General features: G+C 35.6%; 1 protein-coding gene across 14 annotated transcripts in view; it reads right to left on the bottom strand.

Annotated features, from left to right (window-relative positions):
- USP (RXR type hormone receptor) overlaps positions 1 to 20,761 on the bottom strand; it is a 64,402-nt gene that overhangs the window by 18,317 nt on the left and 25,324 nt on the right. For all 14 annotated transcript variants that reach the window (XM_012692863.3, XM_012692856.4, XM_012692855.4 and 11 more), the window contains 3 exon segments: positions 18,963 to 19,167; positions 9,762 to 9,987; positions 5,723 to 5,861 (listed from right to left, as the gene is read on the bottom strand). In XM_012692863.3, the coding sequence (XP_012548317.1) occupies positions 5,723 to 5,861; positions 9,762 to 9,987; positions 18,963 to 19,167 (570 nt within the window).

The following is a 20,761-nucleotide window of genomic DNA, read 5'->3' as shown; positions in this document are numbered from 1 at the left end:
AATCTTTATTCAGCATGAAACTTTTCCACAATATTTTTATGAGTCCTTGTTTTAGATTTTGGACGAGCAAAAACTTTTATATATTCATGCATCATACGATTCGAATCGGCGCGGCGGCGTCGCGAATTTAAAGTGTCTAAAAACTGTAATATTTAAAACGAATATCTTTCGGAACTAATTGGTAAGTGTTATCTTATACCTTTAAACGAGCAATTCTTGTATATATATATAATCTGAATCTCGAAAGCGGCTCCAACGATTTTCATAAAATTTAGTATACACAGGATTTCGGGGGGCGATAAATCGATCTAGCTACGATTTATTTTCAGAAAATATTGTTTTATTCGTGTATTCAATAATCAACTTTATCGATAATCAACTTTATGACTCTTCCCGACATCTATTGGCGAATAATAATACTATTTTTCTTAATTGAGGGCAACTAACCCCTTTAAAGACACAACAAGATGGCGTTATCAAAAAAAAAAAAAAACGAGCGAAGCTCGGTCATCGTCTAGTAAAATACTTATATGAAAAATATCACTTTTATTTTCTTGTAGACAATTTTATCGACAGAAGTATATAATATTTCAATGATTGATTTATTACAAAATTTGTTTTTTGAAACGATTACTCGTGGCCCGAGGGTCCGTCCAGTTTCATCAGCTCAGGTAAGCGAGCGCAGGCTCAGTCAGAAGGGATGGTGGGATTTGCTAACAGCTACCCGAGCACGTCCGAAGGAGACCTAACAGCTCGAGGGCAGCTGCTTAGCGTAAGCATCTACTACTGGATCGGAATGGCGACCTGCTGAGAAGATCCGATGAGAAACTCAACGGGTTGATGTCATGGACTTAGGTTTTACGTGCATTACTTTTTTTTTGTAATTACTTATTTTACTTTTTTATTTAACATTACTTTCCAGTACGGTTACCAGGGTTCCAGTGCCCACTCCTAGTTCTAGAGTTACAAACATCTAATAGTAGTGTTAACAGCCGATCTGTTAACACTACTATTGAATCTGTAAGGACTATTTATTAGAAAAGGCAGGTACGCAATATATGTATATGTAGGTATTTCACCTTCTCTTGTGTGGCAACTCTGTACGCATGCGGAATATTCTCCACAAAATCTCCGTCAATCAGAAAACATTGAAAATTGCGATCAATTTGTTCATGACGTCGCAATATACAAAGCTGTACCTTACACACAATGTACAGCTTAGTCACTTATATAATATGGTACTTTCTTTATATTGCTGTTTTTGAGCAGAAAAGACCAATGCCTACTTAATATTAAGTATTTACTGGAGCACAAGGACATTATAACGGGAAAACCGACCGCCAAGTTGAGATATGATGTAGATGTATGTCATAAGTAACATATCCCATCCTAAAATCACTTAACCTCCAAAGCGCGATGCCGACGCCAACGACTTATTAGCGTCGAAATTGAATAAAATGTTTGGTACCTATCTATTTATGCGAACTCATAATATTCCCTTCCACCGTTATCGAAAAGTATGTCGTCGTCATGAATACTAAACCAGTTTTCATATATGTATATATAACTAGCTGTCCCGGCAAACGTTGTGTTGCCTTAAATAATATTTCTAAGAAAATTCTACTGTAGAAAAAAAACCTCATTTAACCACATAATACCTCATTATAAACAAAAAAAATATATCCAAAAAATTAAAATAAAAAATAAATGTTTGGGGTGGACAACCCTTTTCACTTAGGGGTATGAAAAATAGACAGTAGCTGATTCCCAGACCTACTGAACATACTATTGATACACAAATAAAACCAAAAAAACATGGCTGAAAAATGTATAGTATTGTATAGCTCTCAAATATATTAAGTGTATAATCTATGATGTATAGTGAGTAAGACAGGAGACTTTTAGGCGGGAACGCGAGGAGTGAAGTTGTGTGATTTGTTTTATTTTGTCTATTTAGTGTTTCTTCGGGGTTAAATGTGTAATAATGGTGGTTTATTAACTGTCTATTATCTGTGAAAGTGCACAAATGTGGGAAAATGAAACAAAGCCGCTGGACGTAACTTTTCGGGATCTTCCAAAAAGTCCACTGAAAAAATCTTAGTAAATAACCACCATTTTACTAAGATTATATTTCATCCCATATCATCTCAATTCATTTTATTTAATTTCAACCCAGTTGATTAGTGTCTCAAATTAATCATCTTCATTTCATTTCACTCCATAATATCATTTTTCATAAAAATATGAATAATATATAAATTAAAATAAGACATGACTTAAAGGTCTCAGTTATCAGGTCATAAAATCTCTTAAAAAGAAAAAGTAAGACAGGAGACCGGCTTCGTCCTCATCCCTACTACGTGATGTTTGCTGGATGAGTGGTGACTCCTGGCGGGGATAGCTGATCGATTGATAGTTGATCAGTAGTCGATCGGCGAGGGCGGGAGAACAAATTCAATTTAAAAAAAATCATTATTAAAGGAACTTGAAATTATAAACTCTGAATAAGAATTTATCGTACTACAATTATAATATTTGATTGCCATCTTGCAACCTTATTGCGGATCTGTGCATAGAATAAAAAAAATATTAATCAGGATGGAAAAATAGGGGTTGATCGTATAAGAGTGAAAATTGAGAGTAATATGTTTTTTTTTATTTTAAGTCATGACAAAACAAAATAAAAACTTGCACAAAAAAATTAAAGTTTATAATTAACAAATAAAAAATAGGGGTTGATCATAGAGGGATGAAAAATTTAGAGTATCATCAGAGTTTTTATTTTATTCATGACAAAATAAAAATAAAAATGAAAATCTTGCCAAAAAAATTAAAGTTTATAATTAACAAATAAAAAATAGGGGTTGATCGTAGAGGGGTGAAAATTTCAGAGTAATATGAATTTTTTTATTCTACGTCATGACAAAATAAAAACAAAATTCTCGCAAAAATTTTTAAAGTTTGTAATTAGCAAATAAAAAATAAGGGTTGATCGTAGAAAGGTGAAAATTGAGGATTGTATGTATTTTTGTATGTTCTATCATAAAAAAATAGAAATTAAAAATTTTGTCTAAAAATTAAAAAAAAAAAATTAGCGGTGGACTACCCCTAACATTTAGGGGGATGAAAAATAGATGTTGGCCGATTCTTATAGATACCGGGTAAGCACAAAAAATTTCATCAAAATCGGTCAAGCCGTTTCGGAGGAGTATGGCAACGAAAACTGTGACACGAGAATTTTATATATTAGATTGTAGGTAAATAAATTTTTCGTCTAAACTGTATATGGCAATTGTATTTATTATTATTTTAGTTACTTAATACTTTTACAGAAAGGCTTTATTTTGAATAGAAAATAAATGCTACCTTGTTAAAAAGAAAGACCACGTTTAGATAATACGTAATAAGGCATTGTAATTTGGATGCCTAGACGGACGGACAGTCTTTTGCCTACTTATCCTAGTAACCTCGAAGGGTTATGCCAGGTTCAACGAGCGAGTAGGCGAGGTCACAGGACTCAGCCTGGCGAATTTGCTAACACTACCCTAGCAAGAGCGGTGCTTCGCAGAATCTACCATCGCATCGGAATTTCGACCCACTGAGAATATCCGACGGGATATCAGTAGACAGTCTGAGGTTTTTTTTTTTATAAATATAAATACATAAACAATCACGCCACGTTAACTGGTCCCGTGCTAAGTTCGTAAAGAACTTGTGTTACAAGTACCAGATAACGGAAATAAATATAATATTTTTATTATACACATACATATATTTAATATACACCCATAACCCTGGAAAGACATTTATATTTATCATACAAATATCTTCCCTTGGCGGGATTCGAACCCGCGACCCCCTTGTGTAGTGACCATGTCACTTACCACTACACCAGACGGCCGTTTGTTTTTTGAAAGACACTTTAGTATTTATAGTTGATCTAATCATTTAAATCGAAAACGAAACAGTAAACAAATCAACACAAACATAACATCCAAGAAGGAAAGTCAAAGGAATATCCGACGTCAAATCACGAATAGCGTTCTAAATTCCAAAACGGACAAATTTTAATGAGTACCTAAAATGTTGATCGAATTGCTTCTGTACGTCGTAATACAGCCAATAAACACAAAAAAACTTAATGCGTAAATAGGCAATGCATTCGGTCTAGGATACATGTCTTATGAAAGAGAACTGGTTTATTCACGTACTGTTTTTTTTTAAATTGAAATTCAACCAATTTTGTATCTAAAATCGATTATCAGCATATGGATATCAAAATTTAATGGGTACTAAAATCCAATATTCTGCGGTAGTTCGGTTTTATACGATAATATTTTTTTAACAATGTCTCCTAGTTGTATCTTAGGATCAAGAAGAACTTTAAACAATTCACTTAATTAGATTTTCCGTCTCGAAAATATTAACATTACATTAAAACACTTCAACTAGAAAAATACGCACAAAGATAGATGTGAGTATTTGCAGTCATAAAATTTAAAGCTTACCAAATTTCAAATTAAAATAAAGGTTTTTTGAAGTCATATTTCTATAATAATTCGTAGCGAGTTGAGCAGTTAATACGTCTAGCCAATCTAAATTGAACTACTTTATACAAGATAGTGAAGGTTTGTCATGAAAACTTACTTTTTTGCACACACCGCTTTTAACCTCAATTCGCATTATTTCGTAACTAGTTTGAAAAACTTGATACAACTTATTTACTTTAAATTACATAGAGGAGTGAAAGACTACGTGTATAAGCGACATTTTGCTTAATACGCGATATTTATCTTTGTAAAGGTGCGTTTTATACGGTATTATTATTAACAATTCGATGAATTTGTAATTTAACTTCAATTCAGTTTACACCATGCTCGAAACTCCAAATTTATAGTCCATACTCCCAAAATAGCTGAAGAAGAGTTTAAAATGTTAGTTTGTAATTGAATAGATAAAAATCATTTAGGGTGGATTCGACCAAACTTAAATTTATACTCGAGTAACTATACGAGGAATAACCTATTCCATGATTTTAATCTCGAGTAAATCCATAGTCGTTTTTCCACGTATACTTGCGCTAGGAATAACAATACGCGAATAGCAGAGTGAATGGTGAACAAAAATAAAATCCGGCAAATAAATGTTGTTGTTCAACGGCATAGTGCAAGAGCATACAATTCGTCAACTCGATTTTGCCGTATTTTAGTGTGAAAAAGTAGCTGTTGTGAAAGATATCCAGCTGTCAAACGTATTATTTTTATTTGTTGTTTGTTTGAGGGAATTGTCAAGTTTCAAGTGTCAAGAAATCAGATGTTGGACTGACTGACGCCATTACTTTATTCTAGGAATAGCTCCGTTATTCCATGCGCAACGGCGGTATAGTAACAATTCCCGAATAGGCCCACTATTCTTAGAATTGTAGATGGTAAAACGTAAAATTGATTTACTCTCGATTAACTGACGAGTTATTCTAAGAATAAGATTTACTCTTGTTTGGTCGAATCGACCCTTAGAGATCATGCAACGCAGTAGGCGACAACTTAATGGTGACATTACTGACATCTACGGGCTACTTCATCGTCGGTCATCTAACTACAAAGACAATAAAAAAAATAAAAAAACGAATGTCATCACAGTGCACCTTGACACACGAGTACTAAAAAAAGTTTTAATTAAAAAACATCAATTGGTTGTGGTTTAAGAATAGTTCTTAGCTTACCTATTTGACAAAGACTCGAAACGGGAGCTCGGTACTTGGCCGGCACGCCGCTTTCGGGACCGACGCGTAGGATCTGTAACTCCTCAGCTGAATCCGCAACTAACGCCTCCAATTCCAGCAGCCGCTCGATCGATAGCTCCTGTACGGATTTACGGATAATTTTTATTTTTGATTGATCATCTTCAATTTTTCTAGTACATTCCGCAAATAATCCTTTATTTGCGTGTAGATTAGATTACGAGCATTAAAACAAAAATTTTAATCTTGTTACTCCAAAACGTTGTGCATCAGTGATTCCGAGAATGCTATAATAAAAATTTAAAAACACCAGACTCAGTGCAAAAGAATTTAAATGGCATAGAGTATTCAAGTTAGCACAGAATAGAATTACAGCAGCATATTTTAAGACAGACATATTTTAAACAATAAAATGACTGAAGAAGACAGACAGATACATTTATTTTACAAACCGCATTGCAATTACGAAGTCAAACCGGTTTGAATTCTCGCAATACGACGGAGATTACGCGATTTTTTTATCATTAGCATAGATGAGCAGACAAGCTCACGGCCCTTCCGATGTCAAACGGTAATCGGAACCAAAAGATATTACAACTTAACGTCGCTGCCAACCTTGGGATATTGGGCCGACTCGGATATTAATTCTCAGTCAGGAGATAATCAACCCTTCAGACTGGAACGCCTGATTGCTATTCGGCAAAATAACGGAATACAAATCGCAATAGCTTTCATGTTGGAATTAGGAGGATAAAAAAAAGAAGTTAGGTTTTATTTTGTATTTTTTTTTATTGCCCTTGTAGGCAGACGAGCGCACGGCTCACCTGATGGTGAGTGGTTACCGTCGCCCATGGACTTCAGCAATGCCAGGGGCAGAGCCGAGCCGCTGCCTACCGCTTAATACTCTCCACAAGCCTCGTTTGAAGAAGGACATGTCATAGCGCTCGGGAAACACCGTGGAGGGGAGCTCATTCCATAGCCGGATGGTACGTGGCAAAAAAGATCTCTGGTAACGCACTGTGGATGACCGCAGTGGCTCCAGGTAGAATGGATGAACTCTACTCCGGTGCGATGGTAAAAACGAGATGCCGGTATCATCTCGAACAATTCCTCAGATCACTCCCCTAGGTAAGAAAATAAGGTGGGAATACAACTATAGATAAATGATGAGTGAATTGTATGAATAACATATTATTATGAATGAATGAGGCATATGATAACTTAGGGCTATTTAACAATTTGAACTTCGAATAGGCTATTATAACGCAAATATAAAACAAGCACTAACCGTCACGTTTGACAAACAAGCCCAACGAAACCAGATCGATAGTCGAGCAATAAACAAAGAAATCTGTTTTGCGGCGCGTCATTGGAAAAGTTATTTATAGTTGCGAGCAGTTTTAATTAATTTCGTCCAACATCGCTTTATTGGATTCTGATCGATTGGGTGATGTGTTCATTGTATAAAATTTATTGAGGATATGCCTAATTCAAACACTAATTGTAAACGAGTTGTGGTATGGAAAAAGTAAGGCGAGTTGTGTCACTAAGTTGTCCATTTTAATAATCGCTAGCGAAAGACAAGACTATGTGAATGTGAAGTGTCTGAGATATCAGTGCTATACAGTTTTAAAAGTAAAAAAAAACTTAGGCTCTGTTTTACTACGATGTCTTTTGTTTGATTAACCTAAGAACTTATGTTAACTTATGGGTGACGCATTTACGTTGTAGATGTCTATGGGCTCCAGTAACCACTTAACACACCAGGTGGGCTGCGAGCTCGTCCACCCATCTAAGCAATAAAATAAAAGGATAGGACCTTTTATGCAATCATTTAAGTCGATGTATACATTTGAGAGGAACAATATTTTTCTCTTGTATCAGTGGATCTATAATTTTCATCTTAGTAGCATTCTATCCTTCACGATCGCTGTATAGGAACCATAACCTATTATTCTCATTACTATTCAATTCTAATTTATTACGCACTATATTTCTGACATGTACTGCCGCCTTGGTGTTCGTTGCGATTTCTGCCACCCGCAAGTCGATAGATCCACCTCAAGTTATAATTAATTGTAAGCACCGCTTTATACAAATGAAGGTCGCGACAAAACATATAGGTACTATTAGAGCTGCGTATAAGTAAAATATAACCTGAGCAGTAGTGTCCGATCGATCAATTTGTGATTCACATGTAGATTATAAACATTTGATTCTTATTTTTTGTAGCAAAGGTATATTCGCACAAGACTACGAGTATTACCAGTCGTGAAAAAGAAAACGCGTTTAACATTCATGTTTCACGATATTTTAATTTACTAAAATCACAAGTGCCTAAAAATTATATCCATTACTCCATTTTTGGGTTTCAAAAAATTTATAATTTATTATACTATTATGTAAAACATTATACAGTTAAACGACTTTGAGTTCTATGGTTCTAGCAGTTTTTGGATCGCAAATGTTTTGTACACATTATCGAAGGGAATCTCTTGAGTGGCTTTTTGTCCTGAAAGTGGGGCGGATATCCCTTTGAAGAGCTATTAAAATCGTTGAGTCGGAACCTTTCATTTAAAATTGAAACTTTTACTCTAGGGTCCTATCGTAGCATTCATTAACAGCACACCACTCTTACTGTCATATTAATACAAATAAAATCACATTTAACGACTATTTTTATCATTTTATAACTTCCAACGCTTCATTTTACATTTTTATATTTACGATGTAGGTGTTTTGTAATTACATATTTAATGTTTGACGCGCGAATTTATCTATGTTGCTCTTTTAAACATAGAAAAAACTATAATATCAAAATTTGTTAGTTTATCTTTGGGTTAATTTTTTAGAATAAGAGGGACCCGAGCCCTTGTAGAGTTATCAAAAAATTTCTAGTAATTTTTTGACTTTTTATTTTATTTTTATTGCTAACATAGATGGACGAGCTCACAGCCCACCTGGTGTTAAGTGGTTACTGGAGCCCACAGACATCTACAACGTAAATGCGCCACCCATTTTGGAGATATGAGTTCTAAGGTCTCTCAGTATGGTTACAACGGCTGCCCCACCCTTCAAACTGAAACGCGTCACTCCTTCACGGCAGAAATAGGCAGGGTGGTAATACCTGCCCGTGCGGAGTCACGAGACGTCCTACCACCAGTAAGAACTGAGTAAAATATACAAGAGATTAAAACCCTAAAAGTGCTTTTAATCTTGTGTAGAATGTAACTGAATGCTTAAGAAAATAAGATTTCTCAGCAAGCTTGCAATACGCTTCAATATGTGCTATGTGTTTTATCAAATTCATTTGATGACATGACGCAAAACATCACATCATAGCTATGAATAAGCTTATGAATTTTATTCTCCTCGAGATATATTCAAGGATAAATTTATACGCAGAAGGTACGTGAGAAATAATGAAATAATCTATTGACACGCTGAGATATTTGATACTGATAAATATTAAGCGAAGTCAAGTTAGGCGCGTATTATCAATACTTATTAATTTTAGATCAAACGGTACCTATCAGTTTTCATGACGTGATAATTTGATTCTCCTCGTGATGTTGAAGGTCTTTGATCTTTTATAGACAGATGAAACCTTAAGCCAGTTCATCAAAACAAAGTATATTTATAGTTAATTTTCAGAAGAACTGCCCATTTATTACTTTAAAATTCAATTTGTATCGAGCAAAAAGATGTATCTTTATTTATAGATATACATAGAACCTATTCTTCTGAAAATCTGAAAACACATTTTTTTTTCTACCTATTCTAGTAACCTTGAGGAGTTGTTCCAGATTTAACGAACTAGTAGGTGAGCTCACGGGGCTCAAACCGGGAGTGTTGCTAACACTGGCCCTAGCAAGAGCAGTGCTTCGCGGAAGAATCTACCACCGGATCGGAATCGCGACCCACTGAGAAGATCCGACGAGAAATTCAGTGGGGGTTAAAAAACACTAATGATGTAGCACTAGCAGTAATCAATTAGTGATGTAACAAATGCACAACTGACCTGTACAGAGCTGCTGGGATGAGCGTCTTCTGTACCCCTCGCGGCTCGCTGTCTCTCCTCTTGCACAGCCTCCCTCTTCATGCCGCAAGCGAGACACTTCTGGTATCGGCAGTACTGGCAACGATTCCGCTGGCGTTTATCTATTATACAATTCTTGTCCTCCCGGCACGCGTATGTGAGATCCTTCCTGACTGTCCTCTTGAAGAACCCTTTGCAGCCTTCACAACTAAAACAATAGTTTGTCGTTTAGTGATTAAAAATTAATGATACAGCGAGGGTTCAGTAATCTTTTTTAATTATAATATGATTCGTTTGTTAAAAAGTACTATAAAGCTAAATGACGCAACCCCCTATGGACTAATGGACCCCCTATCTCTATTGTTGCCGTAAATTTCAACAAGCTCACGACTCTCCTGGTGATAAGCCAGAGCCAAGCCCTTGTCATGCAAATGCCGTCTCCCGCTTTGAAACACGACACCCATGTTTCTTCAATTGCAATGTAATAACTCGTTTCCTCTCACTCCGTCATAAAGCCTCACTTAATAAACTTTAATGGGCAGGGACGGGAAATTTACGAGTATCTAAATATTAAAGTTTTGCTCACAAGGAGCTTCAGATATGTTATTTTTTAAGATTAATATGTGTAAATGTTTTATACGTAAAATTAATATCGGCTATGATTTACTTATAAACACGACGGTCTATCTATCAACATCTACACGAGCTTGGAAACAATCAACCAAATGTTTGTGCTAACCAAAAAAATATTGTATACCAAATTTAAATAAAGATACTTTTACATTCTAAAACATATTAGTCGTCGGTAAGTTATTCGAAATGTCGAAAATATTGTAATTGAAAATAATAGTAGTTTTAATTATGTCTACGTATCCGAAAAGCCCTAAGAATCTTATACCTTTAAACGAGCAATTCTTGTACATTAATATATATGTACATAATCTGAATCTCGGAAACGGCTCCAACGATTTTCATAAAATTTAGTATACCGGGGATTTCGGGGGCGATAAATCGATCTAGCTACGATTTATTTTCAGAAAATGTTGTTTTATTCGCGTTTTCAATAATCAACTCTTCCCGACATCTATTGGTGAATAATAATACTATTTTTCTTAATTGAGGGCAACTAACCGCTTTAAAAACAAAACAAGATGGCGTTATCAAAAAAAAAAACCGAGCAAAGCTCGGTCATCGTCTAGTATGTTATAAATACGTAAAATTCGCATACATGTTTTATATACAAGTAATCGTAGAGATCTTAAGTTCAACATAATCAGGATACAAATTGTATATAATGACGTGATTACGTAAATCACGCGAACATTCGGCATGTTTGTTCCGCAAGACCACCGCTGCTTGATAATTTATTTTACTCTCGTCTTTTTGATTTCGCTTTTTATATTTTAATGTTCACGTTTCTTTGATATCTTTATGTTGATGTTTGATGGATATAATTGGTTCGTGAGAGGTCCTTAAGACCTGATCGCACTGTACACACTTGACTAGGCACCGTGGAGAGCGAAATGAGGACTGACGACGTGACCTGGAGTGATGTCAAGTAGAAAGGACAGGACAAGGTCAAGTGAAGACAACTTGTGAGGGCCCTGTGTACCAACGGGGTACCCTAGGACTATAACAACAACAACAACAACAAGAGGTCCTTGTACAATAATAGTCTACCCGGTTACATATCACAGAAAATGACCAATATCGAGCTATTAACCACCTGTTCTAGTACCCTAAACTATCCATCTGGTTTCTCAAGAGTCACATAAAACGCTTAGTTTATTTTCCAGTAGGCAGCGGCTTGTCTTTGATATGCACTGCTGATGGCCTATGATCAACAGTAACCACTCACCGTCAGGCGATGCTATCGATAATCCATCCGTTCCAAACGTTCATTTGAAGGGTAGTGATGACCCTTATTCTATAAACTCAGTTGACACTTGGCTGTGTAAATGTTTGTCATTCATTCTGTACAAATAAAAATACGCTACAATAATATGCTCTCCGAATTGATAGCCACGTTCTTCTTTATACCTTGAATTCGATTAGAAGGCGTACACAAAATCTTCGTTTAACGATTGCTGATCGATTTCACGAGAATTTTCTATCGGCTTTGTAGTTTGTTACTGTACAACTTTATTAACAATACATTGACTAATAAAAAATTTTGAAATGCTATCAGTCACTTAATATCACTACATAGTATAAAACAAAGTCGCTTTTTCTGTCCCTATATCTGTCTGTCCCTATGTATGCTTAAATCTTTAAAACTACGCAACGGATTTTGATGCGGTTTTTTTTAATAGATAGAGTGATTGAAGAGGAAGGTTTATATGTATAATAACATCCATTAAATAGTGGAGAAATCAATAATAAATTACAGTTTCCGAAGCGAAGCGAGGGCGGGTCGCTAGTTTATCATAAAATCAGCAGCATATGTCAGATAATTTACAGATAATAAACACTAAATCAGAAATAATGAGCATATTTAACATGATTACACGTACCGTATACATAATTTTGTTTGTATTGTAAATTATCAAGGTGAAACGATTTTGCGTACCGAAAAAACCTTTAACAAATAATTATAAAAAACTTTTTATTTAAGAGTTAGTTATCAACACATATCGGAATACACTACAATCAAAAAAGTCTTTCAGCTGAATCGAAACCTTAATTAATTGTCTCGTAAAATATCTACGAGCACTTTTTCACGCGACGGTATCAAACCGAGACGATCGGTGATTCCAATGTTAATTGAATGAAGTTATTCATATTGATTCAAGTCATCCTCGTCAAAAACGATAGTGAATCCTTTTTGTATTACGCCGTCCAATATTGTTTTGAAGCCTCCATGTACTGCGTAGTAAAATTTTTGTCCATGAATCACTCGAACGGAGACATCTGACGCAAGCCCTAAATCTTACTCACTTTGGTTTTAAATCATTCGGGTTTCTGTCGAAGGCTCATTAAAACTTCCAGGACCTACATTAATACTGATTGAATTCAGATTAGCCATTAACGTTATTATTAATTGAAAGATCGATCAAAACCAAACTATAATAGTTATCGTCAATAATATCAAATTAAGTTATAATTTACTATCCGAAGTGCGAGTTTATTTGAAATTGATTTAGGGCCGTATTAAACATTTTATGATATTTCCAGCGGGTTTCATTCGTGCTATTGTATTAATAAATTCCAACTGTAAAAAAACCAATAATAAATGTTATGAATACAGATCAAGGTAATTTCAATGAAAAAGTCAAAAACATAATTCCATTCAATTTAATTCAATGTTTAGCCTTTGTAGGCGCACAAACCATAAAAACATTTACATTAAAAGTTAACGATTTTATTATAATAAATTTCCAGGACAAATATAGCGGAACGCAAAATTAATATGTCCTGGGGAAATTATTGTCGTATGTACTGACCACAAACATTTTTGATAAATACTAGGTATGAGAAAAGTTTAGATATTATTTTTTAAGCTGCTTTCGTTTTATTGCGAAACCTTTAACCAAGTTTTCAATTTTAATTTGTATTTAGCTTTTGTTTAAATTTTTGCCTTCACCGGTTTGTCTTATTAGTCGTGTTGAGTGTGAACTATTTACTACAAATAAACTGAAAATTCCAGATCTAAACGCCATTCTAGTTGCTAGGGCTGTTTACCTTAATTGGGAGGGCTAGAGAAATTAGGCACGCATACCAACATATGGGCCCAAACATGACTAGTAACAAAATCTGTCGTGTACATAACACGAACTGTAGCTTCTGAAGTAAGAACGAAGCTCCAAGAAGTTCGAGGGGTATGCACAATAACTCTAAGAAGACTGAAATCGACGGGATTACATGCACATTTCAATTCAAAACACTGGCAGAGCCTCACTTTTTACCACATACATAATATCAACGTGTTTATTTTGCTCGCAAAAAGTAAAATTGGAATAACAAAGCTTTGAGGCAATTCCTATTCATGAGTCCACACTATACGTGAAGTCAGTGTGCTTAGTGCGAGTTTTTTAACGTACTTAAATTTGTATGCAGTTGGAACAGCGCCCCTAGCGGCAAACGTAGGAAAACGTTTCAACTCCATACAAATTTGAGTTAACTTTGACGCTATCGAGAACGTTAAATAACTCGCACTAAGCACACAGTTGATGAACGCATTAACGTGGATACACATGAAAGAAAAGTAAGCTAAGTACGACATCACTGGAAGAGAATCATCTGTTGGAAGGTTATTTATGCTATGAGGGTACATACGGGGCTCTACGTTACGGCTCTACGTTTTGACGTTCAACAAGTGTGCATTTTCATTTATGTTGAATAAAAAAAAATTTATTTGATTTGGTTATTGAAAAAGGATTAATGACAGCGAATATATTTGTAACTATTCCTAATGCTACTTGCCTCTTTCATAGGAGACGCATTTGTTTTCATAAGCAAGAATGCTTTGAAAGATTAACATGAATGATGGAGAATGTTCTGTACTATCCAAAATCAACGATACAGATAATAAATCACATATATTGATTGGCACATATTCCGTATCAAAAATATAAATTTCTTTCAGCCATTCTCCTTTCACATACATACATGTTTTATGTTATGTACGTACCGTCAACAAATAAGTAACGTTTTTTCTTTATTGCTTATATGGATGGACGAGCTCACAGCCCACCTGGTGTTAAGTGGATACTGGAGCCCATAGACATCTACAACGTAAATGCGCCACCCACCTTGAGATATAAGTTCTAAAGTCTCAGTATAGTTACAACGGCTGCCCCACCCTTTAAACCGAAACGCATTACTGCTTCACGGCAGAAATAGGCAGGGTTGTGGTACCTACACGTGCGGACTCACAAGAGGTCCTACCACCAGTAATTACGCAAATTATAATTTTGCGGGTTTGATTTTTATTACACGATGTTACTCCTTCACCGTGGAAGTCAATCGTGAACATTTGTTAAGTACCTACGTATTACATTAGAAAAATTGGTACCCGCCTGCGGGATTCGAACACCGGTGCATCGCTAGATACGAGTGCACCGGACGTCTTATCCTTTAGGCCACGACGACTTCAAACGTGATAATTTATAATTTTATAAATACATTATTAGGTCATTAGAGAATCGGGAACACCTATTAAAGCTATTCATAGAAAAAACTGTGAGATAAAAATAGATACAGACGTTATGAACCTATCTCTACCTATGTATCACGTCTTCGTACGTCGGGCCAAAAACAAGTTTATGTTGTATACGTGTTGTCGTAAAGTGTTTACACGAAGCGCGAAGATAATATGATATGTTTTTTGGCGTTTTACGTGAAATAACACAACGTTTGAATTTTTTTGATACAAAATTTTAAATGTTTCTGTGAAGCAAGTATGCTCTGTTGTATTTTGCGCCAGCAGCAGTGACAGCAAAATTGTGTTCACATTTTTCCACATCTAAAAGTGGCTCAAATAGTCTGGCATAATAATTTGTGTGCGTGTGTGCGTACGTGCGTGCATGCGTGAGTGCGTGTCGTGCGTGCATGCGTGTGTGTGTGCGTGTGTGTGTGCGTGCGTGCGTGTGTGTGTGTGTGTGCGTGAGTGCGTGTGTGTGCGGGTGTGTGTGCGTGAGTGCGTGTGTGTGCGGGTGTGTGTGTGTGTGTGTGTGTGTGTGTGCGGGTGTGTGTGTGTATGAATGTGTGCGCGTGCGTGTGTGTGTTTCGTTCCTTTTACCAAAAAAATCTTAATATATCGACGATATTTTAAAATGTTTCTAAAAAAAATTACATAATGTAATCATTCAAATTGCTACTCATAAACATATCGTTACTGTTTCCAGATCTTAATAAATTAAGAACATAAGCGGTTCTTCCTAGCAAGGAAATATAAAATGCAATTTGTCTATATAATACACACTAACAAGATTTTTTGGCTATTATCGTTCACTACAAAACGAGGAAGCTAAAACCAACAACACGTTTCATCATTTAATATATAGACAAGAGCATAATGCCATTTTTTGAATTTAAAATAGATATGAAAAAAAAAACAACATGAACCTTTAAGTACCTGCTTTCGGACTTGCGCCTGACAAATCAGTATTAAAAAATTCTCAAGGCCAAAAAAACTCTTCAATGACATATACAGGCGACGGTGATCGATAGAATTGCAAATGATCTAGATTGAGTATCCATATAAAAAATATATAGAATTAGTATATTATCACATAACCTGAGAATAATTTAGGTTTTCTGAATAGTTAGTTTACACATATTTTAACAGGTTAACCACGGATAAAACAATTAAATAGGACTTTTTGGTGGGAACGCGAGGAGTGAAGTTGTGTGATATGTTTTATTTTGTCTATTTAGTGTTACTTCAGGTTTAAATGTGTAATAACGGTGGTTTATTAACTGTTTAAAATCTGTGAAAGTGCACAAATGTGGGAAAATGAAACAAAGCCGTTGGACGTAGCTTCTTGGGTTCCTCCAAAAAGTCCACTGAAAAAATCTCAGTAAATGACCACCATTTTACTAGATTATATTTCATCCCGTATCATCTCATCTCATGTCATTTAATTTTTTTCCCGGTTGATTAATGTCTCAAATTAATCATCTTCATTTCATTTCACTCCATATTATAATTTTTCATAAAGATAAGAATATCAATTAAAATAAGACATGACCTAAAGGTCTTAGTTACCAGGTCATAAAATCCCTTTAAAAAAAAAGTAATTAAATAGTTAAAAGAATAATGAGATGGTGTAAAATCTTTAATTTTGCGCATGCCTTGACGTAATTCTCGTTTTGCACGCGAACAATAACTGGCTTATACGATACGCTTATACGTTTATACACAAGACGTCTTCATCCAGTACACCGATTTCACCGTAGACATCGGTGTACTTAACTGTCTAGACCGGACCGTCTGAGTTTTCTTATCAACTTCGCAAATACTATTACGAAGGATCCGAGATTTAAAAACTTACTCAGCTTTTTGATCGAAAACGTGTTCATCTGCAAAAGCATTACAAAATATGTATATGTATATTCGATTCGATATTTTAATTGGCTGACTTATACAGAACGATATATTTAGTCGTTTAAAAAAAAACTCATTTTCTTCTTCAAACATTCTTGAAGATAATCTTCAATTCAAATTATACAACAATCTACGTAGATCGTATAATCATTTATTTGAATATATATTTTATGTTTTAGAAAAGTATCAATGCTTACAAATTAGTTAATTATAGTGTCACGTAATAATTACTACATACCAGAAAGATAATATGAAAAACCTTTGTATTGGGAACCTCTAGAAAATCGCATGCATTGCCTTTAAGAGCTAGAGTTTTAGTTATGTATTATTTTATAAATTCAATTATCTTCTTGCAATTTAGGAATGTAAGGTTCAAGTTTTTTTTACAGTAAACATATATACATATACACATTATTACTCTTTTAGAACGGAAAAGTTTTATGAAAATCCATAGCCTGATAGATCAGATAGGCAAGGTCTTTGTGTGTTTTGGTTTCGAGTTTTACGTTCTGCGACAATGCCGCGGTTCGGGTCCCAAGACAGGTATATATTTTTTTTAGTAAATCCGTCCCCGAATTATGTTCACGAACGACTTCCACGGTGAAGAAACAATGTCATTTGATACATGTATGTCGGAGACGGTCATTAGTTTGGTAGCTAAACGAAATGCAGCACGATTCCCGAGAGATGGCAGCGTGATTGCGGTATCGTCGGACCTCGGCTAACTTTGTGCTACGACAGAGCCTAGCCGATGGAGGCGCATAGATGCCAACACACTTCCCAACCAGCCTTCTTGAATAGCGGTGCCTCCGTCCTAAGAACTGTCATTGGTTTACGTTTGCTAACGTCAAGAGAAGATTTGTAATTTTTTTGTTTATTACTAGATGGGTGGACGAGCTCACAGCCCACCTGGTGTTTAGTGGTTACTGGAGCCCATAGACATCTACGACGTAAATGCGCCACCCATCTTGAGATATAAGTCGGCTGCCCCACCCTTCAAACCGAAACGCGTTACTGCTTCACGGCAGAAACAGGCAGGGCGGTGGTACCTACCCGCGCAGACTCAAAAGAGGTCCTACCACCAGTAAATTATTATTCTAAGACAACAAACTTCATTGGTGTACTCAATATTTCTCTTAGCTCGATCACTCTTTTCGCCCCTACGATGTCTGACGATGGTTTTAAAAAATGTGGTCTTCCCCGACATGTATATGAATGTACCTATCTAAGTTAGAGTAACTATAATTGACTGTCAATCTGTATGCCTTCTGCCGCGAAGCAGTAATGCGTTCTATTTTAAAGGATGGGAGAGTCACTGTGCTATACAATTGTGACTTGAAATTTAAGATGGGCGACGGTATTCATGACGGCACTTCGGTTAACACTTCACAGCATACGGGCAGGGAGCTCTTTCACCAGTCTGAGCTGTATATCTATAAATATCTAAAGCCTCACAGATAACTGTGAATCCTGTCTATTTCCACCGCGAAGTAATTAGGTATTCCCATTTGAAGGGCACGAGATCATCTGGAACTCGTCTATCCATTATTTACACAGAGAAATATATATATATAAAACAGTTATCAGCAACGATCGTACCCTTGGATGTTCTCTGTAATATATTTTTTTCATGTGACGCAAATAAAATTTCCATTCGTTAACACATGCAGCATCGTCAACGGTAACCTTCGTGCTTTGATGTAAGTGTTTATTCACTGATGCACACAACTTAGTTGCCAATGTTTACTTATAATTCGTATTTAAATAATAATAAATATGCATTCGCTGTAATTAGTACCCGACACAGGAATTTGGCAAATATGACTCATTCATCACTGAAACCAGTTTTACCATTGTGGACTCAAAAATGCATGAAAATAGCAAGATTTGACGTTGCATTGTGATTGATACCTTTTTGTGACGACCGTATCTCATACCTATAAGTGCTTACAGCATTAAGACCCCGATATATATTTATTAAATACGTATATCAAAGGCATACCTTTTATGTAGCAAAACAATAAACATTTTTATCATCGCATTACTTATAAATATTCTTTAAGATAATGATACAAAGACATGTTTACAAATTTAACAAAAAGAAACATAAATCTGGTTACACCGATCCAGCTTACCTGTATACTCCGTAATGTTTGCCCGAGGCTCTGTCGCCACATATGGAGCATAGATGTTTTGAGCCGCTCAAGGGATGGTTAGGGGGATAATTCTTGAAGGGAGGGGGCGGCGTCGAGTCGTCTCGGAAACCGTCGAGCATCGCCGTATCTGGCTTCATTTCGGGCGGTGACATAGGCGACATAAACCCTGACTCTATGTTCAGCCCTGCAATAAAAACAACCAATCAACGCTGGAAAAATCCCGTGATCAAGATCACCGTAAGCTAAGCGAACAGTAATTCTCTAATTAAGTTCATAGGTAACGACCCCAACTTACACAGCTTAATTAAGTTTGTTTAATTTAGAGAACGATCGAGGCGTAGTACGCCTCTGAATTTGAATGTTTGCTTCGTGCCGATTAAATACGTTTTAGCTATTTTTCATCTATCATATTATTACTAAGATAAGAGATCATTTATGCTACATTTAACCATAATAATAGGACACGCTAAATATTGTGATATGTTAAAGAAATATAATAATGGTTTCGACTGCTTATGGCTTAAACAAGTAAATATTATACATATTTCCATTAAATGTTCACGATTGACTTCCACGGTGAAGGAATAACATCGTGTAATAAAAATGAAACCCGCAAAATTATAATTTGCGTAATTACTGGTGGTGGGACCTCTTGTGGGTCCGCGCGGGTGGGTACCACTGCCCTGCCTATTTCTGCCGTGAAGCGGTAATGCGTTTCGGTTTGAAGGGTGTGGCAGCCGTTGTAACTATACTGAGACCTTAGAACTTACATCTCAAGGTGGGTGGCGCGTTTACGTTGTGGATGTCTATGGGCTCCAGTAACCACTTAACAAAAGGTGGGCTGTGAGCTCGTCCACCCATCAAAGCAATAAATAAAAAAATACTTTTATTTTCCTATTTCTATTATACAAAAATATGATATATACCATGCTTAATGAAAAGAAAGAGTGCTGGTATGACAATATTTACTTAGTTGTATTCTATTCGTCTGAAATGCGCGCGAATATACTTTACTGTAGAATAAATAATATCTCTAGGTATAGACAGTATATTTTAATAATATTCTGCCTTAGTTCTTGTATAAGTGATGTTTAACGACAGGAAAGTATTCTGTGCGTCTCTATCGATTTTGTCTAGATTATGCGGCGGAACTCGCAAACCATCTGAAACTTATTGTTACTGGCCACATTGTCCACTTGAGATTAGAAGTTTTACTTCAAGGATCTTAAAGTGCTCAAAGGAGTCCACCTAATCTTCAAACTATATAAAAAGGAGTCATTTCGAATCCTCCCGATACACTCTCGGTCTTTTTAGGCATTCCAAGCACCGGTCATCGTCCTAGTCGCAAACGTTGAATTTGCTTTAAAAAAAAAGTTTGCCGTTCGTGGCCTCTAAAACTCTAAGGTATTCGGAATATGAAAAATAATATAATGACAACAAAAACGCGAAAATTTAATCATTTAAGTAGTTTTAATTATGCCTACTTCTCGTGAAAAACGAAGAAAACACAACTTCTGCCCCAATATCATATCCCCTCTTTATTATATCCTTCCAGAAGACATTCCACGGCCTATTAATATTAATTCTATATTAACTTTAGTCTATTCTAAAGAGGGAAATATCCTATGTAAGTTTTTATCTGCTAATAATATTTATCTTTAGATAATCTAAAATATATTTGTTTGTGCTGTTCTTAAGATCAATGAACTCAAATTCGCGTATGGAAAAACTGATCAATTTTATTTGTATTTAATATTTTTTCTCTCTCTAAGCACCTG

Source organism: Bombyx mori, chromosome 4 (assembly GCF_030269925.1).
Source record: "Bombyx mori chromosome 4, ASM3026992v2".
NCBI lineage: Eukaryota > Metazoa > Arthropoda > Insecta > Lepidoptera > Bombycidae > Bombyx > Bombyx mori.
Note: the sequence above shows the minus strand (reverse complement) of the source record. Positions and strands in the feature narration are given on the sequence as shown.